The 20,584-nt window shown below is 43.9% G+C and overlaps 3 protein-coding genes across 3 annotated transcripts; 2 read left to right on the forward strand and 1 right to left on the reverse strand.

The window, feature by feature from the left end:
• Window positions 1–353: 353 nt before the first annotated feature.
• slc35a3b (solute carrier family 35 member A3b) lies at window positions 354–5,221 on the forward strand. Its single transcript, XM_076972633.1, has 9 exons — window positions 354–766; window positions 1,264–1,373; window positions 1,949–2,180; window positions 2,581–2,735; window positions 2,864–2,986; window positions 3,189–3,363; window positions 3,627–3,745; window positions 3,881–4,014; window positions 4,106–5,221. Exons 2-9 carry the CDS (start codon window positions 1,353–1,355, stop codon window positions 4,194–4,196), a joined length of 1,050 nt encoding a protein of 349 aa, XP_076828748.1. The 5' UTR covers window positions 354–766; window positions 1,264–1,352; the 3' UTR covers window positions 4,197–5,221.
• Window positions 5,222–6,191: 970 nt separating this feature from the next.
• Window positions 6,192–8,959, reverse strand: fam78ba (family with sequence similarity 78 member Ba). Its single transcript, XM_076972634.1, has 2 exons — window positions 7,736–8,959; window positions 6,192–7,152 (listed from the first exon to the last, which is right to left on the reverse strand). The coding sequence occupies exons 1-2, from the start codon at window positions 8,062–8,064 to the stop codon at window positions 6,630–6,632; spliced, it is 852 nt and encodes a 283-aa protein (XP_076828749.1). The 5' UTR covers window positions 8,065–8,959; the 3' UTR covers window positions 6,192–6,629.
• Window positions 8,960–9,100: 141 nt separating this feature from the next.
• Window positions 9,101–14,579, forward strand: cmpk (cytidylate kinase). Its single transcript, XM_076972635.1, has 6 exons — window positions 9,101–9,366; window positions 10,672–10,818; window positions 12,719–12,871; window positions 13,063–13,139; window positions 13,366–13,462; window positions 13,726–14,579. The coding sequence occupies exons 1-6, from the start codon at window positions 9,223–9,225 to the stop codon at window positions 13,765–13,767; spliced, it is 660 nt and encodes a 219-aa protein (XP_076828750.1). The 5' UTR covers window positions 9,101–9,222; the 3' UTR covers window positions 13,768–14,579.
• Window positions 14,580–20,584: the final 6,005 nt, after the last annotated feature.

The following is a 20,584-nucleotide window of genomic DNA, read 5'->3' on the forward strand; positions in this document are numbered from 1 at the left end:
CATAGCCCACGCTGCTGCACGCGTGTGCACTCATACAACGGCGAGTGTGCTCACACACCGACGCGTGCGCTCACACACTGGCGCGTGCAATCACACACGTGTGCAGACGGGCTGCCAGAGTGCGGCTCTCCCTCGTGCCTATGTGGCAGATTCGTTTGTGGGTGGAGAGTGTGAGTTCCCTGACCAGCAACAGATCGTACGACTGAATCCTGTACACAGAGAGGGATTGTCTAGACTCCGTCCTTCTCCACCCCTCCCCCGCCTGGAGACCTGCCAACAGAAGGCGTACAGCGTGCTCCAACTCTGACTCCTCCAGGCTGTCGGTCAGGTTAGACTAATGTTCTCCCTCCCTCCCTCCCTCCCTGCCGGGCATCCCAGAATTACTCTCAACGTCAACTGCAATGTCAAATGCAAGCCGAGAAGCCACGTGAACTGTTTCTTCGCAGTGGAACTTCTACCAAGTAGCAGCGTCTTCGCTTTATGGCGGTGTTGCGTCACAGTGACAACACGCTCACGGATCCACAGCTTGTCTGTCTCCTGGCAGTCTTTGTTTCAGTGGGCGTGACTGTCAACTGCTCCCCAAAGAACTGCTGATTAGAGAAAAGTGGAGAAGTGTGGGTTTAGAATACAGGAGTTTGCTTACCTGTAAGTGAGAAGACTGGTACTTACTGGTACTGCAGAAGGACTGAAGAAGGTGTCTAGGAGACTTTGGACTTCTAAACTCGGCCATGGTGCATCTTGGGTGGTGATGATGCCAGTTGCTAAAGTAAGTGATGAAACTTCATCCATTTTTGGTGGGACTTGAAAGAAATGCTTCCAATGTCATTAGATTTTTAGATTATTCTCTTGAACATTATTTACTATAAACAGTTTTCCACAATTTTCAATTGACAAACGTCTCAAAATTTCACCAATGTTCTTTCACCCCCAGTATTTAGATGACTGGTGCACACCAATTTGTTATACTGTCCAAATATCTGGCTTGTAAGGAGAAACCACTTGGCTCTGTATTTAAACAGCAGTCAGGACACAGAGCCCCAGTATACGTAATGCCACCCACATACTGGTATCGGTTGAAGTAAAAATGTTTTCACATTAATGATTGTTTCCTCATGTCTCATATTTTGTATTATTGTATTACCCTTTGTCTTCTATGAGTGAGTCTGTCCATCTAGACATTCAGGTTAATTATGTTCAATCAGATTTCTGGATTGGAGAAATGTAATTCCTCAATTACGAGATTTCAATGAATTTTGTTTCCAGAAAAGGACGAGCCTGTAGGCCTTCATGGAATGCTGCTATACATGCTTTGAATCAAAAGGAAAGTGGACCTCCCTAAGAACACCTCAGTCATGCCGAATGGCCGGGAGCAGGTAGGTTTTCACGCTTTTTTCAAAAGAAAAATCCACCTGGATTATGAAAAAGAAGCGAACAACAGCAAATCAGATCATTTAACTCTCACGGATCTAAGTGTTACATTGTGGCTATCGTTTTTCAGGGTTATTAACACTGTGTGTGTCTTTGTATGTGCTGTTATGTGCTATAATGGGTTCACAACTGAACTGATATTGTGCAGATAATGTTACACAAGATCGAATGACATGAAAGTTACGTAAACCCCTTTTTAATCCTGCCTAAGCTGTTTGATGCTGTGACTTGGTCTTTCAAATGGATGACACCGTTTCGTGATCCTTTTCTCCATCAGCGAAAAGCAACTTTGAATATGCATTCAAAAAGTCGTTGGTTGGATATAGAAAAAAACTACATCTGCTATATGGTTTCTGTTCCTTTAAGCCACATTAAATTTGGTCATGTGAAAATTTGAAACTAGCATGGGAAGCCTAGCATTTATTTTTCCTAGCATGGAATTAAATTAAAACACGTTCACTTTTCTCACTTAATTGTCTTTTTATTCAAGGGTATATAATACATATCTCTCCACTCGCAGTTCATACTTGGTCCTGGCGAGGGTCCCGGGGTGTCGCGGGCGACTGTGTCCACCCAACAGAAGTACACGTCTCTCGGTTTGCTGGTGCTGCAAACTACCACCCTGGTTCTGACCATGCGCTACTCGCGCACGCAGGAGGCAGAGGGCCCCCGCTACCTGGCCTCGTCGGCCGTGGTCTGCGCCGAGCTGCTCAAGATCTTCGCCTGTACCTTGCTCATTTTCAACGACAACAGTAAGTCTCTGTTCAGAAGACTGTGTTATGGAGCTTAGGTTGGCTTTTTGGGAATTAACCCCATCTAGAGGTTGGTATAGTGTAGTGCGGCACAACGCTGCCGGACCTGTAGAGTTCAAACCCTATGGTAAATGCTACTGTACTGTACCTTCTTCTACCAATTTAAACCATTATTATAGGGCCAAACATATTATGTTTTCCTGTTTACTTACATATTTATTGCTTAGCGATTCTCACAGGTGTGCTGAGATTATTTGGACTCTTCTGTCGGGTTTCTGGTCTCATTGCCTTCCCAGCCATGGTTACACCTGATATATGTCATGCCTTAGACCCCAAAACATGGAAAAACAGTTCAGCATAGCTCTGCAGCTTGAGATGATTCCAGCACTTGCGTCCTCAGGGTTCAGCGTACAGGCGCTGAATCGGACTCTCTGGGATGAGATTGTGTGCAAGCCCCTGGAGACCCTGAAGCTGACCATCCCATCGGGCATCTACACCCTGCAGAACAACCTGCTTTACGTGGCTCTCTCCCACCTGGATGCTGCCACCTACCAGGTGAACGAAGCAGAAGGACCCTTAGGAATTGCTCTGCAGAGGCTGGGGCAGACGTGCTGTGTCACCATGGGCTTCTGCTGCGCGTGTGTTTGTTCTGAACCCTGTCCCCCATTCCATGGGTTTTCCAGGTCACGTATCAGCTGAAGATCCTCACCACTGCTCTCTTCTCTGTGTCTATGCTTGGCATGAGACTTGGCAGCTACCAGTGGCTGTCCTTACTCATTCTAATGACAGGCGTGGTGCTCGTACAGGTAACGACCTGCTGATAATTACCATTGTGATATTTCACTGGGATGCTACAGTAGAAGACAGCATGATGGCTTTCAGACTCTTTTTTTGTCCCCTCCATCTCATTCTCCGTATCTGTGTGTGTGTGTGTGTGTGTGTGTGTGTGTGTGTGTGTGTGTGTGTGTGTGTGTGTGTGTGTGTGTGTCTCTTCCCCCCCACCCACAGTGGCCTTTGGAACCTACTTTATCCCCGGCGCTAGTGGACCTGTCTGCAGGAACTCAGTTTGTGGGGTTGGTTGCTGTGTTAGTGGCCTGTTTGTCCAGTGGGTTTGCAGGTGTTTACTTTGAGAAGATCCTCAAAGAGACTAAACAAAGCGTCTGGATCCGTAATATTCAGTTAGGTCAGTGAGGTTGATTCTTCTTCCACGGCTGTTTGTTTGCCTGGTTTTCGTTACTAAGGCTAACCAGAACTGAGCTAATATTCACTCTTGGTGGAGCATTTACCTTTATCTTTAAGGTTCACAATGGGGAAAAACAAGTATGTGTGTTTGAACAGGCTGGACATTCAGCCCAGTCTTCTTTGTCTCTCTTTGTCCCTGTCCCTCACCCTCGTTCTGCCTCTCTCTCTCTCCCTCTGTCTCTCTGGTTGTGCCTCTACCTGCAGGTTTGTTTGGCCTGGTTTTTGGTCTGTTGGGAGTGTTTGTGTATGATGGAGAGAGGGTGTTAAAGGATGGATTTCTCCAGGGCTATAACAGCATCACCTGGACTGTGGTACTTCTGCAGGTGTATCAACGTCAACTCCACCTTTTCCTTCTGTATTCAGACTAATATAAAGCAAAACAGACCAAGGAAATAAATGACAAAGTCTAATGTCTGTTTTTAACTAAAGGTTATACTTCTTTTGCCTTTGGATTTCAGGCTTTGGGTGGGTTGGTCGTTGCAGCAGTCATCAAGTACGCAGACAACATCCTGAAGGGCTTCGCCACATCCATCTCCATCATTTTATCCAGTTTGATTTCATACTTCTGGTTAGATGACTTTGTTCCTACCAGGTATTTCTTGCCATTCCCGAAACAGTATATGTGTTTTGTTATTTTGCAGCAAAATGAAGAATCTGCTAATCTTTCCTCAAATCTTTCGTAGACTGTTCTTCATGGGGTCGGTGCTGGTCATCACAGCTACATTTCTGTACGGGTTTAACCGGAAGCCCATTGTCAGCTCTAATATAACGTAGGAAATAGCAAAGCAGACAGGGTGAGTATCACGGGACCAAAAGGCGCCCGCAGAGACTCTTGAGTCCCTGAGCGGAGGGGAGGATCTAGGCTAGCATATGAAGGAGGGCAGGAGAATGCACAAATGTAAGTGGGCTGAGAAATGGTGAGAGAACCACGTAAGGAGCACTTTGTTAGGAGAACCACGTGAGGAGAACCACGTAAGGAGCACTTTGTAAGGAGAACTTTGTGAGGACTTTATGAGAAGAATCACATGAAGAGGACTTTGTGAGAAGGACTTTGTGAAGAAGACTTCATCAGGCCCACACAATAACGTTTTGGTTAAGTTCCTTTGAGTTTACGTCATATGTGGTCGCTCTGACTGGAGGAAAACATTTTTTTTATTTGTCTTACTAGTATCTGGTATAAACTTATAGTTTACATTAAATGTTCAACAAAGGCCCTTGAATACAGAATCAAGGAACGCTGTCAATTTTATGCAAATATGGTAAAATTAAAAGGTCATTACTTTCAAGGGCATTAGTTGCGCCTCAGTAAATATACATGGCACAATAAATCACTCATCCAGTTCCGACGTGCACCCTCTAGTGGCACTTGTAAGAACTGCTGAAATCAAACTTGTCAGATGCTCAGTGTTCTTTTATTAGAAGCTCAAAAAGGAAAGGTGGTTTGAGCTCTCTGCTCTTAGCTTGGACATTTAACAGAAACATATGTCACATCACAGTTTGTTTTATGCAAACCCACTTGCATGCAGGAAATGAAAGCAGTGAAAGTTCTCTTTAGTTACTGCACATACCTAAGTTCCATGCTCGCAGGCCAAGGCTGCCCGCCACAGTTATCTAGTACTCTGACATTGCATAGACTTGTTTTGTAATGGGAAATTATATAAACATGAACAAGCGATTTTTTTAATAGAAGGAATCAATAGTTATGGCATTAGAGTTGATCTTTGTAAATCTTTCTTCATAATATTCTTTATCAAAAAGTGAACTTTTAAACATTTTCTAAATTAAACATTTTTTAGTCATATGTTGAAACGTCATCATTCAAGATCAAAATGCTGGAATAAATGCTTTTCAGGTATATATCCAAACCACACACACTGCTGGTGTTCTGGGCCCTGGTTTCTCGGAAACTGCTTCTTCCAATACTGCATATTCTTATCATTCAGGTGATCATCTCGACGGCCTGACAGGATTAGACTGGAATGCTCTGGATTCCCACCAGCTGCAACTAAGAAATGATTGCCAATGGTTGCTAGAGGGTAGCTGAGAGGAGTGATCCATAGATTCTTTAATAGCTTAATCTTTATCTTCAGTACCTTTAGTTGAGGTAAGCAAAAAAGCTATTTTTCCTGTGTGAGGTAGGGGATAGGTAACATTTTTTTCTCAGACACAACTTCAGCTATACTTGACACCTTGTACTTTTGCAAACACTTTCAATAAGCAATCAGGGATAATCGCTTAGCCTGACAAACATTCGTCCATCCCGATGTAGGGGGCGGATAAATCTAAATTTCATGCAGCTAACTAACCACACCCTCCCTCCCCCCAGCCTGTCTTGCTACACTTCCTGTATTTATGGCATTACATTTGCAGCAAGATTTCAGTCGTGAAAAACAATTCCATAATCTGACATACTGACAATGTGCCAGGTTGGGGTCAAGAAGATGTTAGTGAAGGCATTTATTTATTTTTAGATATAAAACTGTAATGAGAGCCTATGGAGTCTCAGGGAGAGCAGAAAGGGCACGACAGATTGAAAAGGCCACGTGGCAGCATAGCACAGATGGAGAGCGTATGGCTAGTGACTAATCTGGAAAATGCCTACGGTGTGGTGACCACCGAGCGAATGGACTCGTTCGGACTCTCGGCGAGGATAAACAAACTCCTACCAGCACTCGCGAGCCAGCGTGCGTGCGAGCGGATGACGCCGGCAGACACGACCCGTGGCGTCAGAGGGCTCGGGCCTCGCCGACTGTGCTCAAGCTCTCCGCGCCGTTTCGACTTCGCGGAGAAGCCGCTGACTCCGTCGGCTGACGTGTAGCGGCCTCTGGTGCAGCCTTGTTCAAGTTCCATGGGAGCGTCGAAGGTTTTGTGCAGCTGTTGAAATGTCGAAACAGTGAATTTCCAAGTTGATATAATGGACATGGGTCGATGCCACTTAGTCCATTTTGTGTCATATGACATCAAATGCACAGTGTCTCTCATGCAGTATGTGGTGTTATTAGTAAAATCCAGATACGATCCAGCACCGGATAAAGGCAGTCATGTGGTTTGGATTAGTCTAGATCTAGGAGAATTCCTCTCCCGAAGCAGTCCAACACCCAAATGCACCATGTAAACCAGAAAGAGCATACTCCTACCTCCATGCCTACATTTCCCATGGTCCAATGGTGTTGCGTACAGTAAGGATCAGGAACTGTGAACTCAGGCCTACTTGGAGGGGATGACCACTAGGGGCGCCCCCCTCCGTGGCCTCCACATCAGCACCTGGGCGTCATTGGCGTTGGGCCTACCCAGCGCGTTGGGGGGCATGGGCTCATTGTTGGCAAGGATGTGGGGCTGCTCTTGGTGCGGTCGGCCCACCAGGGTGGCGCGGGAGCCCAGCGGCATGGAGGGGTCCACCGCGATGTCCACGCGCATACGCCAGCGCACCGTCTGCAGAACGATGCGCTCCTTAGTGGCGCCGTTGAGGGCCACCAGCCACGTGATGAAGCTCTGGTCGCGCGTGATGTGCGTCAGCATGGGTGCGTTGCTGTTGCTCACTGGCACGGCCCACGTCACACTCGGGTAGAAGTTGTCGTTCATGCTCACCGTCAGCCGCGACGGTTTGGACGTGGGGCCCGAGATGGTCACTGTCTCGGTCGTGTTGCCGTACCATGGGTAGCTGACACCGTCCGAGTCACTGATGGCCTTCACTCGGCCCTCACGGAGCTCTGGCAGCTCCCAGCTGGACCTGCAGCAAGGTGGGGGTGGGTGAGGGTTAGGGTGGAGGAGAGAGTCACGGTAAGAAGAGACTAACGAGAGCCAACTTTTCAGATGAAGAGATGCAGCGTTGCATCATGGGAGTAAAACTAGAGTAGACAGAGAATGGAGAAGATGAAAGGATGAATGCGAAATGTGTTCATTAAGTGTTTCATTCAAACACTTGAAAAACGCTGTATGAAAAAAGACTGGAGGTGGAGCTGATCTGTGAATTAAATTGATCTGATTGTTATTGGTCTGTTTCCTCCTTTTTTTGCAGTTATTTCATGTTTTTATCCCATTTCCAGAGAGCAAGGGACAAAACAATCATTAATAAAACTCAGAACAGTTAACCACCAAATCTGTAGGTAAACAGGCAAATAGATATGAAGGATATTGAGTAAAAACGTAATTTGCAGATATATTACAGGATTGTCTTTTTCTTCAAATATTTTAGACTTCTGCTCCTCATGTGACATTTACGCTGAAGTATGTAATGTCAGGTACTCAGTATGTCTTACTTACAGAAAGCCTGCTTAATAATTAATGTATTTGGGTCAACACCCACTACTCACATCCCAATATCGCCGTATGTATTGTAGAATTCCATTTGGGTGCAAGCTTGAATCCAGCCCACGGTCCACGTCTCGTTTCTCGGAACCGGCGGCATGACGATTCCGGCCGACGCTCTAAAGTACGGAGTCTTGTAACGCAACACGATCGGCGAGTTCTCCTCAATTACTGTTGGACACTGGTCAATGGAGGCCGACACCTCATACACCACGATGTTCTCGCGTCTGATACGCGGTTTACAAGCGATACTTTGAATGCAACCCATTGCCCTGGTAATAAGGAGCGTCAGTATGACCAGCGACGGAAAAATGTGAAAATATCTAACGTTCATTGGACCCTTGTATAATCAATTATTCTGGAAACGCAGACCCGTGTCTCTGTCCCCAACTCACAGTGCGGTCGATAAAATCACCGGCGTGCAAAATAAACACCATAGTTGATGTAAAAATATATCATGGCATGTGGTCGAATATTCGTGCCCGGGACTAAGACATAATTGAGGAAAAAATCGGAAATGCAGTAGCGACGAGGCGCTTTTTCGAAAGGGGTTGAAAGGTACACTGACACCTCTCTTCGCCCTTCCCCGAGCCGGAGTGCCGCACTGCCCTTGGTGCTTGTCCCCAGCAGATGCGATGCGGCCTCCCCCAGTCCGGACACCCGGCGGCAGCCCGTATTGTCTCCTCTTCCAATTCCCACGTCCGACTGTAGGTCTGAGCCCTTTGATCCTTGTTTTTTTGCTGGGCGCTGTCATGTCAGTGGTGAAGAGGGAGATGCGACGGCAGGGCGGGTGTTCGGGTGGCTTTCCTCGGAGTGAGCGACATACCCGATATTTTGTTGATGCAGTTCCTTTTGCAAATATGCGCTCGGTAGTATAGGCGAGACATCAGCTCACCCGGTTACCCTTTCTTTCTTAATTTACAGGAGCCAAGCGGAGAATACGTTAAACACGCATCCTTCTTCGTGAGTCAAATGTATATTTCTCTGTTTTTCCTTTGTGTGTTCCCGACCCTTATATCCATTCCGAAGAGATCCTGCACAAGTGAGAGGTGAAACAAACACGCACAACGTGTTGGTGAACTGGAATCTGGTGAATCTTCCAGACGCATTTTAGATGCGTGCAGTAATTCTTAAGAACAGACTAATTAATCTGGCGAGAAATAAGCGGAGTTTAATCGCGTGTGATCGCAGGTTGGTGGGGACGCTCTCATTTCCGCGAGGACGGTCGCTGTTCAGGGGACCAGTGCTGATGCGAAGGATACACGGAGGGGGGCGGGGCCAAGCGCTCCACAGTGCCTTCAGAATTGTGGGCGTGGTTTATGCTAAACGACCGTCCCTTCTGCTCGCTCATTGGCTGTAAACGTGTACAGCGGAAAGGGACCAGGCGCACTTCCTTGACACGCACCTACCAGTCATTCAACTAGCTGTAGCCGACGCTTGGGAGTCGGTCGTCATTCATTTAGGGAAGTAACCTTTCTAGTCGTCCTGGTTTATGATCGTCGGGCCACTTCGGAGCTTGTCTGCGAGAGTTCCGGGCGCTGTGCGTAGGATCGTGCTCACTATGAAGCCGCAAGTTGTATTCGTTCTGGGCGGGCCTGGCGCAGGGAAGGGGACACAATGCGCTAAGATTGTGGAGGTAAGAACGATGGAGATCAGACGTTTGCGATTACGGGATTGTAAAGTAATCGGTACCAAAATGAAACGGATGTAGACAGCAGTGTCCTAACATGGCCAGCTCCGACACACCCTGACTTACTTTTCTGTGCAGCGCCCGATGGGGCTATCCTAGCTAACGCACTTCCGCATGTCCTCTAAAGCACACTTTTCATTTCTTAGTGAGACACCAAGCTTTTGCTTTTCTTCCTATTCTCCAGAAGGGCTAATTAGCGAGTTGTCCTACAATTCATATGGCCTCCTTTTAATTCCGAGAAAATATATTATTCAACCAACTTATGACTGTAGTTGTAGCTCAAAAGTCCTTCATTTACATGTGTTTGTAACGTCTGTGCTTCATCCTCTGTGTCGGTCAGGACTGTGTGTCCTGGTTACCCTTCCTGACCGCCACGGTGTGGTCCCAGCTTAAGATACATTTAAAATAGTGAGACGCGGCACCTCATGTAAGGTTGACCCGTTAAGTGTGTGTGTATTTGTGTTGTTACTTGTAAGGCGAGCGCGAGCAGTAGAAGGCTGGTGGGATGCGCGAGACCCCGCCACACACACACACACACACACACACACACATACGGGTGTCGCTGTCAGATGAATCATGAAAGGAAAAGAAGTTTGAAAGGAAAGTTGCAGCTCAGTAAACCCCCAAGACGCACATGTTTTAAAGCCTTGTCATGCATTCTGCTGATCCAAGATCTTTTACAGACCTTTTATCACCAAAATCTTTCCCTTTAGGTTTTTGTGTCATAACTGTATTAACCAGTGGAATTATTTGTTGTATTCCGTTATTGTCGCTACGAGTGATAGACCTTGTTTCGCCGTCCATAGTGTGAATGTATTGGTTTAAATTAACGACGTTTATTATGACTCGTAGACCTACTTAATTTACGCAGCTGGATTTTGCGTCGCAAATGTTAGGAGTGGAAAGAAAAACACATAACGGTAAATGGTCCTGTACCCGGCTGAAGGAACGTTTGTATATTTAAAACTGAACAGTGAGTCAAAGCATTTCATCCACACTAGTGAAGACCAGCTTACACCACCCCCTTTATCTGCCTCAGGAAAAAAAAATGCAGCATTTTTTAACAGTAGCATAGAATTTAGGATAAATTACAAAGTTTAGCTGCAACCGGATAAGCGGACGCTTTCTATTCTCTGAAATCGGTATTATATGTCTGTATGGGGAATGGTATGTAAACGGCAGCAACCCTAACTGGTCTTATCAAGGCCTGCGTCGGCCAGTGCTAACGCTCACCTTGCCTGTCTGTCTCAGCACTACGGCTACACTCACCTGTCCGCCGGAGACCTACTGAGGGAGGAGCGTGGACGCCCAGACTCCAAGTCCGGCCAGATCATTGACAGCTACATCAAAGAGGGCAAGATCGTTCCTGTGGAAATCACCATCAACTTACTGAGGAAGGTACTTGTGGTTCTGTGTAGCTGAACGCCATGCATGGTGTCGTGTCATGCCCCCAGTCACCCCCCCCCCCCCCCCCCCCCACCAACTCTAGCTGTAACTTTGTGGAAAATGTCATAATTTGAGAGAATCTTTAAGCAATACATGCTGTACATGCTTGATCCATGTCGAGTGATCACTATTCTAGGTCTACTTGTAGTTGTAGTTGAAATGTCTAATTACATTTCTGAGTCAGGTTGTATACTGCAGCTCCTGGCACTGCTGTTGTACTGGCATTGCTGTAGTAGACTCCTGTACACTGTACACGTCTCTTTCGTGAGTGACCTCATTGCGATCAAAGGGCAGGCGTTAGCTATAAGCCATTAGCCCTTATAAATGGCCCTATAAGCACTGTCTCCCACTCCCATGTATGTAGCATGGTGAGCCGATGGCTTGCTCGTGTGTACATATGTCACACACGGATGTTTGCCAGAGGTTTGAGGAGATCTGTAAACTCTCTGTGTTTGTCTGGCTTATATGACTGAAAGGTAGCATGGTTGCTACGATCCGCATATGAATCTCATTGGAACAAGGGGCCGTGTGTTCAGTAGCTGGACTGTCTACAGTAAGCTAGTCTGCCTACAAGTTCCTGAAACAGCTAAGCTGGCAGACAACTCATCAGTTGTTTAAAGACTCAGAGTAGATTAAACTTGCCTGCGATGACGACCTTCAGCTGTGCCAATCTTTGATTGTACAGTTCCCACCAGGTATGACTCTGGGCATGCTCAGTCAGGGTCAGAACGCTCTACATGAATGTGGCAGGAACACAGAGTCGCTGGTGCTTCAAAATTGAAACATCTGCTATACAGAAGGATTTTTTTTTTTTGAATGGGTTCAAATTCTAAAATAAGGCTTAGATGATCAAGCCAGTGTGAGGACAAATATTTGCATAGAGAACCTGCTGTATAGTTAGTGAGCATGAAAGTACCTGAAAGTAGTGTGAAGCAGTCATAAAGTTTTAAGAATGACCTTTAACCCTCTACCTTATGCATTACGTGGATTTCAAACAGACCATTCATGAAAGGGGCCACTGACATTGGTCATTTATCTTCTGAGTAAAAAGAAATGGCTAAAAAAAGAACTTGTAGCCTATGGATATATAGATACAGTCATATAACATGGAGTGTAGATAATGACGTATCCACTCAACAAATACCCAGCAAATATCACCAGAGCATTACACTACCAAGCACTAAGCCCAAGCACAAGCACTACCATTTGTACCCCGCCTTTAGAATATTGCACTCAGTTTGGTCAGAATCTATAAGCAGTGTTTAATGGCGAGCCCACAGGCTAGCCGACCCGAAGAGTCCTGAACTGTGACCCCGGCACCTTCCTGGGGTCAGGTCTTAGCCGTGGGAGCCTCTGTTTTAGACTCTGGCAGCTGAAAACCACTGTTTAGAGTAAAACCAATCACCTGAAGAGTTGTTGTTTTTGGAGGTTGTCTCCAGATTCAGATGGTTATTGCAGAGCTACTGTTGACTGTGTGCTGGTTGAAGTTGGCTGACATGCTGCATGGCTACACCCTTGAGTCCTTATCTCATGCTGTATCTCCCCCACCCTCCCCGATAAATTGTATTACTTGATAGTACCTTTGGATAACTGCTCGTCATTATATAGCCCTGTATTATAGCAATATACATATGGTACATTGTGATAATTCTAAGCATAATTACTAAGGATATGTAAGCACTTATGTTTTCAGCATTACTCTTAACCAGAGCTCCAAATATTTATTGGTTTATTATTACATTTCCTGGAATTTGAACCCATGACCCTGGCATTGGTACACCTGCCAGCTGCTACACCAGGTGAGCTATAGGATCACTACAGCTGCCCCTGACCCATACTCTATCATGTCTAGGCAATGGAGAAGACCATGATGGCAAACGAGAACAAGTTTCGGTTCCTTATTGATGGTTTCCCCCGGAACCAGGACAACTTACAAGGTTGGACAAGGGAAATGGATGGCAAAGCCGACGTCAAATTTGTGCTGTTCTTTGACTGCGATAACGAAGTGAGTTATTTTGTAGTTTTTACTCTTAAATATCTAACTTAGCAGGGAAATGCGTTTGACAAGAAAATACGCACAGAATAGTTATTGTCTTGTTTTAATGAGAATCACAATGTCATTCAGTGTCCCTTGATGCTCCAGTGTCTGTTATTTTTGACCTGGACTAAGACGGTGTCCTGGGTTCCCTGCCGCAGGTTTGCGTCGGCAGGTGTCTGGAGCGAGGGAAGAGCAGCGGCCGCAGCGACGACAACAGAGAGAGTTTGGTGAAAAGGTCGTCCCTTCATCACTGCCCTCTGCATGCTGCCCGGAACAGTGCACGCGTCCCGCTCCGGGCCGGCACGGCCGGAATCTGGCCCAGCTTGCCGACTCCCCCGCCGAGCGTCGTGTCTTGCGTCCGGCTTGGTGGGAAATGGCCAAACTGGGCGGATTTCCAGCCCTGACGGCAGCCGGGCCTTGTGCGTTTGGCCTGACCCCTGACCTCCGTTTTTTGCACGTAGGATCCAGACGTACCTGCAGTGCACCCGTCCCATTATCGAGCAGTACGAGCAGCAGGGAAAGGTGCGCACCATCGACGCCTCGCGCTCCGTGGACGAGGTGAGGTCGCCACGTCTGGTCTGGCTTTGAGATGTGGGGATTTTATTGCACGTTAATCATTTATGTTTTGATTCAAACCTGCTGAGACTTTTCTCTTTGTGTTTATTTTGATGCGTTGGTTCAAAGTATTTAATTTGCTGGAGGGTATCAGCAAAAACATTTTCATTTGAAAAGGGGTCGATAACATTCGCAACATTGAATAATTTTACACAAATGTTATTCTTCTTATGTATCTGATTTACACTCCTTCATACTTTACGCAGGTGTTTGACAGCGTGAAGAAAGTTCTTGACAAAGAGGGTTAATGCAGGAGCTGCGTGGCCAGCAGCATAAACCCTTTTTATTGATGTCAGCAACACTATTCATTTATTTACATGGTTCTTTTTACTTATCTATGTGCATTTTTGTTTTCGTTTAGGGGTGTGTGTGTGCGTGCGTGTACGCGCGCGTGTGTGTGTGTAGTCTGCGGGGGTGAGTGGGTTTGTGAAATGGGGACATTAAGTTGCTCCACATTCTTGCTTAATAAAAAAAGCTTGAGAAGAACATTTTGATTTTAGTAAGACACCAGTTGAACTAGAGCGCTTGGAGCCCGTTTTAAATGCAGGGTCCTCATATGGTCGTCCGTTAAGTAATGGCACAGTTGCAGGCACTTGTAGCCTAGAGTTCAGGACATGTTTATGTCATTTCTGCAAAGGCCTGTCCGTATCCTTAACCATATCAGACACGCTGCACACCAAAATTGGATGAGGGAGGCAGGCAAAATCTGACTGCAGAAAGCTGCCATGCACAAATGGTACACTGTGCCCATGGTACATACATGTAAGCAGTTGACCTGCACCTGTGTCAGAGCCCTGCTGTCATTCATAATGTAGAACCCACTAAAACTAGGCTTTACATGTTTAGAATCATCATGGCATTGGGCTCATATGAGGAGATGACCAAAATGTCCTTCAGTCATGTCTTTCTCCAGATCGTACTGTAAGATGTTCAGTGTTGAGTGTTCATACCATAACTGTGCTTGAACATCTAGTGGTCTGATTGCGTATACAGATGTTGCAGTAAAAAGCTCTGAATGAGAATGTCACCCACAAAACAATAAACGTTTTTAAAAAAATGAGTCATGACTCGTGATTCGTCTTATTTATATAGTGCGGTGTTCTGCAGAATACTGTACACAATAGGAGTGTTCTGTCAGGAAGTGTTATAATGACAGAAAAACCATCCACATCCACAACCACTTTCTCTTTTCTCATTTGAGAGCTGCTGTTGTTGCCGTCGGACTAAACCTGGAACCACACATGCCATGTGACCCCCAGTGTAAATCAACCATGAGAGAAACTATAAAAGGTCAAAGCTGCTACTGCAACAGCATCGAGATCCCTAACATTTCAGTTAATGGCGGTCTGATGTAATCCAACAAGGCACAGGCTAGGACATTCTGAAATCTCTTGGAGCTTTCAGTGTCTGGGATTATTTTTGAATTTTCCTATCAGCTGTGGTCCATATTACTTGGTTGAAACTATATTACCAAATACCATCTAGATTCTTTCAAATCAGCCGTTACATGTATTCATTATTATATAACCAGATTAGATCTGAATGTCAGGGTGCACAGTCAGGTTTCCGTTTCCTCCCTTGATAGTGGTGACTTCATGTTGCCTTTTCCACCCTTCACAGTCTTATCATTTACGGTCCATCACCACGGCACGCATAGATAACAAACTGCCCTGATTACCTGTGTATTCATCAGAGGTGGGACCAAGTCAGTGTTTTGCAAGTCTCAAGTAAGTCCAAGTCTTTATACCTCAAGTCCCGAGTCAAGTCTCAAGCAAAGACACTCAAGTCAAGTCAAGTCTCGAGTCAAGACAGGCAATAGTCAAGTCAAGTCCCAAGTCTGAAACCTGGAATTTCAAGTCCTTTCGAGTCTTTTTTTTTTTTTTTTTACCTATGTTGCAGGTATATTTTGAATGTAAATAATAGACATGCGTTCTTTTTTAAATCTGTATTCTCCTCAAATCTTGATAAAACATGTGCAACTGAAAACACAAAGTATAAAAAAAAATTAAAATTACACCTCTTTATTGCACAGTTCAATTTGTTAAACTTAGCTGCAAAAATATTCATACTTTAAACTACAATTTTCCAGAAATAAATATTCTGTGAAAAAGTCATAAGTAGAACTCCATGTTCAAATAAAAAGTGCTGATATTTTCACAGTACAATACAAAGAACCATAACAGCATTTTCCCTCTCTTCTCTTATCTGGTTTCTTGGAGAACATGTGTGAGTGACACAAGACAAACAAATATAAGAACTGAACAATTAACAGGAATCTGCAACTTTAGACATTTCAGTAAACTATTCTGCATTGCATTTGCTGGCCAAAAGTCTGTATGTCATTTGTGCACGATGAATGATGTCCCCATAGCTGAAAACTCGCTCCACTTTTGTCAATATATTTTTTTCTCGACGTAGATGTCTTCAAATACACAATCCATGCTGATATAGAACTGGATATTATGATGGTCACAGAGAGAGGCTCTCTTCCCCGAGTTCAGATACAGAACCCAGGGTTGCCAACTCTCACGCATTGAGCGTGAGACACACGCATTTGACCGTCTTCACACGCTCTCACGCCACACATCCGATTTCTCACGCCGGAAAAAAATCTAGTTTATTTACCTCTGATCCACATCTATGATTCAATGAGTTACTAGTTCGCTCTGGCACCAACCACTGGCGATCGATCGATCGCGATATAATACTTAATTTGTGTCCATTTTACACCCGCCCGGTAAAAATTTACGTTCGCCAACCCCCCATTTGATTGGTTGTGCTGCAGCTCATGCACACACACGTACAGAGTGTAGAAAAGCAGAGGACCGGTCTGCGTCAGAAGGACGGAAATGAAATTAATGGGGCGCACTTTATAAATATTAATATGCGTTTTAAAATTTAGATTTGGGGTAAAAAAAATCAAGTCTTTGCAAGTAAACAGGTTCAAGTCCAATTCAAGTCCCAAGTTATTGGTGTAAAAGTCCAAGTCAAGTCTAAGTCTCTGAATATTTTTTCAAGTCAAGTCAAAAGTCTTAATATTAATGACTCGAGTCTGACTCGAGTCCAAGTCATGTGACTCGAGTCCCCACCTCTGGTATTCATTGTCACGTAAATAGGGAACCGTTCATTCAAATTTAACTATGGATTTCATCTGCTTCCTGTGGTTTATCCCACTTGGTGCAATATTTCATGTGTGGACAACAAATGTTTTTAAATATTTAATTTGAATATTAGGACATTATGTTCATTAGAACATTAGCTGTACCAATACCAATAGATAAGACTGGTGTAGTGTTACTGCAGTTCTACACTGGTATCAATAATACAGGTAATAAGATTATCGCTTATTCGCTTATCACAGGAGCACTTCCACCCTTCGTTACCACCTCAACGCAAAACGTGTTGGGGCTAACGTGCAGGTCAGTAATGATAACTTAGCTGCTATGTATTCCTAGTACGATAGGGTGACCAAACGTCCGTATTTCCCGGGTCATGTCCATATTTCACATCCTGTCCCGGGTTTTTTCCAAGTGAGTAAATGTCCTGGTTTTTAAATTACCTTCATTGGACCATTAAGACTGGATTTAACTTTCGCGAGTGACTGTAGCGCGCGACTCCGCACGCGTTTATACATGACGCGTCACATTATTTGCAGTGTTGTTCGCTCTCTGTGGTCGAAGATAAAGTCTTACAAGAAGCGCTACACATTGCGTCAACTGATGCAAGTTACGAACTGCCGTACAGAAAGACAATGTCGAATAAAATCCAGCAGCTGTATGATGAGGAAAGGGAAGTAAAACAGGTTATTGTGAAGAGCGCCACAAATGTGGCTCTGATTGGAGATCACTGGACCTCTGTTAGTATGGAAGAAAAATAGTTCCATCGGATTTTGAATTCGTATTTGAAGCACTGAATTTGTTTGCCCTTGAATTTGAAGCTCTGAATTTTTTTTGCACTGAAATTATGCATCTGAATTTTGTTGCCTTTGAATTTAATGCTTATTAAAATACAATGAAAAAAAATTCGAGCGTTAAAAAATTCAAAAGATTTTTTTTCAAGTTGCTCGAATTCGATTGGTCAAATTTGGCTCACAAAATACGCGTGCAAAATTTCGCGTGCTAAAATACGAGTTCAAAGATATTCAGAGTAAACATCCGGGACACAAAGGATGAGCAATCGATTCAAGACTCCAATCGAACCAAATCCAACCAATCACGCTCCACTGGTCACGGCGCTGTTTGAAGCCACAGGCGGAGAGAGAAAGTGAGTTATGTCGGCGCACGGGATCGGCTCCTCTTCGGTGAGTGTATTTACTCCTTTATTTGTCTATTGTGGTGTTTTTAAGATTCAGTAAGATACAGTAAACGACGTGTTGCACATCAGAGGTTTGCGCTGGACTGATCTTTTTTTAACTCGCTCTGAACTCGCTATGTAGTCAACGTAGCTGCGTATGTGTGTGTCCGTCAGTCCACACTGTGCTTTATGATATTATATTTATCATAAAATCATTACATTCGTTTATTATTTCCTTACCAGTCGAGTAGTTTACAACTGTTTTTAACTCTCCGTGGGGTAATGGTTAGTGACGAGAGCTCTCCGTTGCAGTGAACATAGATATAATCAATCGCACTATTTCTCCAGTGCTGTCACAATAACTTAAACACAGTGTTGTAGTAAAGTTGTAAGAAAGGTGAGGATTTTGTGTGTTTACTGGGTTACTGTTTTGAAAGCATTCTTGAAAGTTTTTTACATTCTTCAGAGATATCTTCAGCGGTGCCGCGGTTCTCTCTCCGCGTTCCCATTGGCTGTAGCTAGACGCTGCTGCCGACTCTCAGTCGCCGACTGCTAGATATTAAACATGCTAGATATTAAACATGCTAGATATCTGCCGGTCGTCTGCGACGAGTCGGCGACGGCTCGGCGAGCGTCTTTCAGCAGTTCACACGAGTGATCGCCGATTTGCCTCCGACCACAGTTTCTGTCGCCGATCAGTCGGCGACTGAAAAACCAACCTAAAATCGTGTAGTGTGAACCGGGCATTAACTGCTTGATCTGTCTTGTGACACGTCCAACTACCTGTTTAGAGTAATAAACAGAAGAGAAAATGAAAAAATAAATTCCTTATCCAAAAGTAAACTCAGAGAGAAAGATTTTATACATATAATAATAATTTTAAAAAACAAATCGCTCGTCAGGCCCGTTTTGTCCGAAGCTCTCGTCACTAACCATTACCCCACGGAGACAGTTGAAAACAGCTGTAAACTACTCGACTGGTAAGGAAGTAATAAACGAATGTAATGATTTTATGATAAATATAATATCATAAAGCACAGTGTGGACTGACGGACACACACATACGCAGCTACGTTGACTACATAGCGAGTTCAGAGCGAGTTAAAAAAAGATCAGTCCAGCGCAAACCTCTGATGTGCAACACGTCGTTTACTGTATCTTACTGAATCTTAAAAACACCACAATAGACAAATAAAGGAGTAAATACACTCACCGAAGAGGAGCCGATCCCGTGCGCCGACATAACTCACTTTCTCTCTCCGCCTGTGGCTTCAAACAGCGCCGTGACCAGTGGAGCGTGATTGGTTGGATTTGGTTCGATTGGAGTCTTGAATCGATTGCTCATCCTTTGTGTCCCGGATGTTTACTCTGAATATCTTTGAACTCGTATTTTAGCACGCGAAATTTTGCACGCGTATTTTGTGAGCCAAATTTGACCAATCGAATTCGAGCAACTTGAAAAAAAATCTTTTGAATTTTTTAACGCTCGATTTTTTTTTCATTGTATTTTAATAAGCATTAAATTCAAAGGCAACAAAATTCAGATGCATAATTTCAGTGCAAAAAAAATTCAGAGCTTCAAATTCAAGGGCAAACAAATTCAGTGCTTCAAATACGAATTCAAAATCCGATGGAACTATTTTTCTTCCATAGTTAGCCACAAGAATTATCTTGGTGTGACAGCTCATATTATAGATGATGAATGGAAGATCCAGTCATTTGCTTTGAGCATGCAGAAGACCACTTCTAGGCACTATGGAGATGCCTGTGGCAAAGGCCTGGGAAATTAAAGAAAGTCTACCATCTAAAATGGTATTTAAAAACATCTTCTGATTTACTTCAGTTCTTTTTATTCTTCCAATATCCTGAGCAAAACTCCTAAAATTAAACAACATTTTTGGTCAGAATTTCCAGTGTTCTGAAAACTGTTTGCTCTGTTTTCTGCACTCATCTATTGGTCTGTGTAGTAGACTGGTGGAAAAATAAACAAGATGTTGAAGTTTATGCTTATGTTCATTGATTCATTCATCATTCAAACTTAAATTAATATTTCTCATGTTAAATACTGAAATGCGATTAATTTCGATTAATTAATTACAAAGCTTCTAATTAATTTGATTAATTTTTTTTATCGCATCCCACCCCTAATATATATACACTGCTCAAAAAAATAAAGGGAACACTTAAACAACACAATGTAACTTCAAGTCATCCACACTTCGTGTTCAGATAGGAAGCAACACTGATTGTGAATCAATTTCATCTGCTCGTGTGCAAATGGAACAGACAACAGGTAGAAATGAGAGATTTTCAACTGATTTCAAAGATGTTTATTAATTGAGATCTAGGATGTGTTATTTTAGTGTTCCCTTAATTTTTTTGAGCAGTAGGCTATATATATATGTGTGTGTGTATTAATATATTACATAGTATTGTATGTTCTATTCTTATTATAATAGTATTACAACATATAGTCTGGAATATTCTGGAATTTACTCCTAAAAGAACATTTCCTTTTTAACATTTCTGTCAGCATTCAAATCAATTCTTAACAGATTAATAGGCAATAAACGAGCCTGTTGCTGCAGTTGCAAAAAATGTCGGCAGGTGGCAGCAATGTCCTGTTCATGGTATAACAATTTTGTACTCTATATCCAAACATCCTGTTTATCACGACTAAACATTAACATTATATCACCAATAATGTTAAACTCTCCATTCTACAGAACTCACAGAGACATAAATGAAGCCCAGCAAATTTATATTAAATAT

The sequence above is a fragment of the Brachyhypopomus gauderio genome, chromosome 14 (genome assembly GCF_052324685.1).
Source record: "Brachyhypopomus gauderio isolate BG-103 chromosome 14, BGAUD_0.2, whole genome shotgun sequence".
Lineage (NCBI taxonomy): Eukaryota > Metazoa > Chordata > Actinopteri > Gymnotiformes > Hypopomidae > Brachyhypopomus > Brachyhypopomus gauderio.

Excerpts from the sequence above, each read along its gene's own strand:
- fam78ba (XM_076972634.1), bottom strand. The coding sequence starts at position 8,064 with ATGAACGTTAGATATTTTCACATTTTTCCGTCGCTGGTCATACTGACG. Across the intron at positions 7,153-7,735 it reads ACATACGGCGATATTGGGAT|GTCCAGCTGGGAGCTGCCAG; the intron begins GTGAGTAGTGGG and ends ACCTTGCTGCAG.
- cmpk (XM_076972635.1), top strand. The coding sequence starts at position 9,223 with ATGATCGTCGGGCCACTTCGGAGCTTGTCTGCGAGAGTTCCGGGCGCT. Across the intron at positions 9,367-10,671 it reads AATGCGCTAAGATTGTGGAG|CACTACGGCTACACTCACCT; the intron begins GTAAGAACGATG and ends TGTCTGTCTCAG. Across the intron at positions 10,819-12,718 it reads CCATCAACTTACTGAGGAAG|GCAATGGAGAAGACCATGAT; the intron begins GTACTTGTGGTT and ends TATCATGTCTAG.
- slc35a3b (XM_076972633.1), top strand. The coding sequence starts at position 1,353 with ATGCCGAATGGCCGGGAGCAG. Across the intron at positions 1,374-1,948 it reads TGCCGAATGGCCGGGAGCAG|TTCATACTTGGTCCTGGCGA; the intron begins GTAGGTTTTCAC and ends CTCCACTCGCAG. Across the intron at positions 4,015-4,105 it reads GATGACTTTGTTCCTACCAG|ACTGTTCTTCATGGGGTCGG; the intron begins GTATTTCTTGCC and ends AATCTTTCGTAG.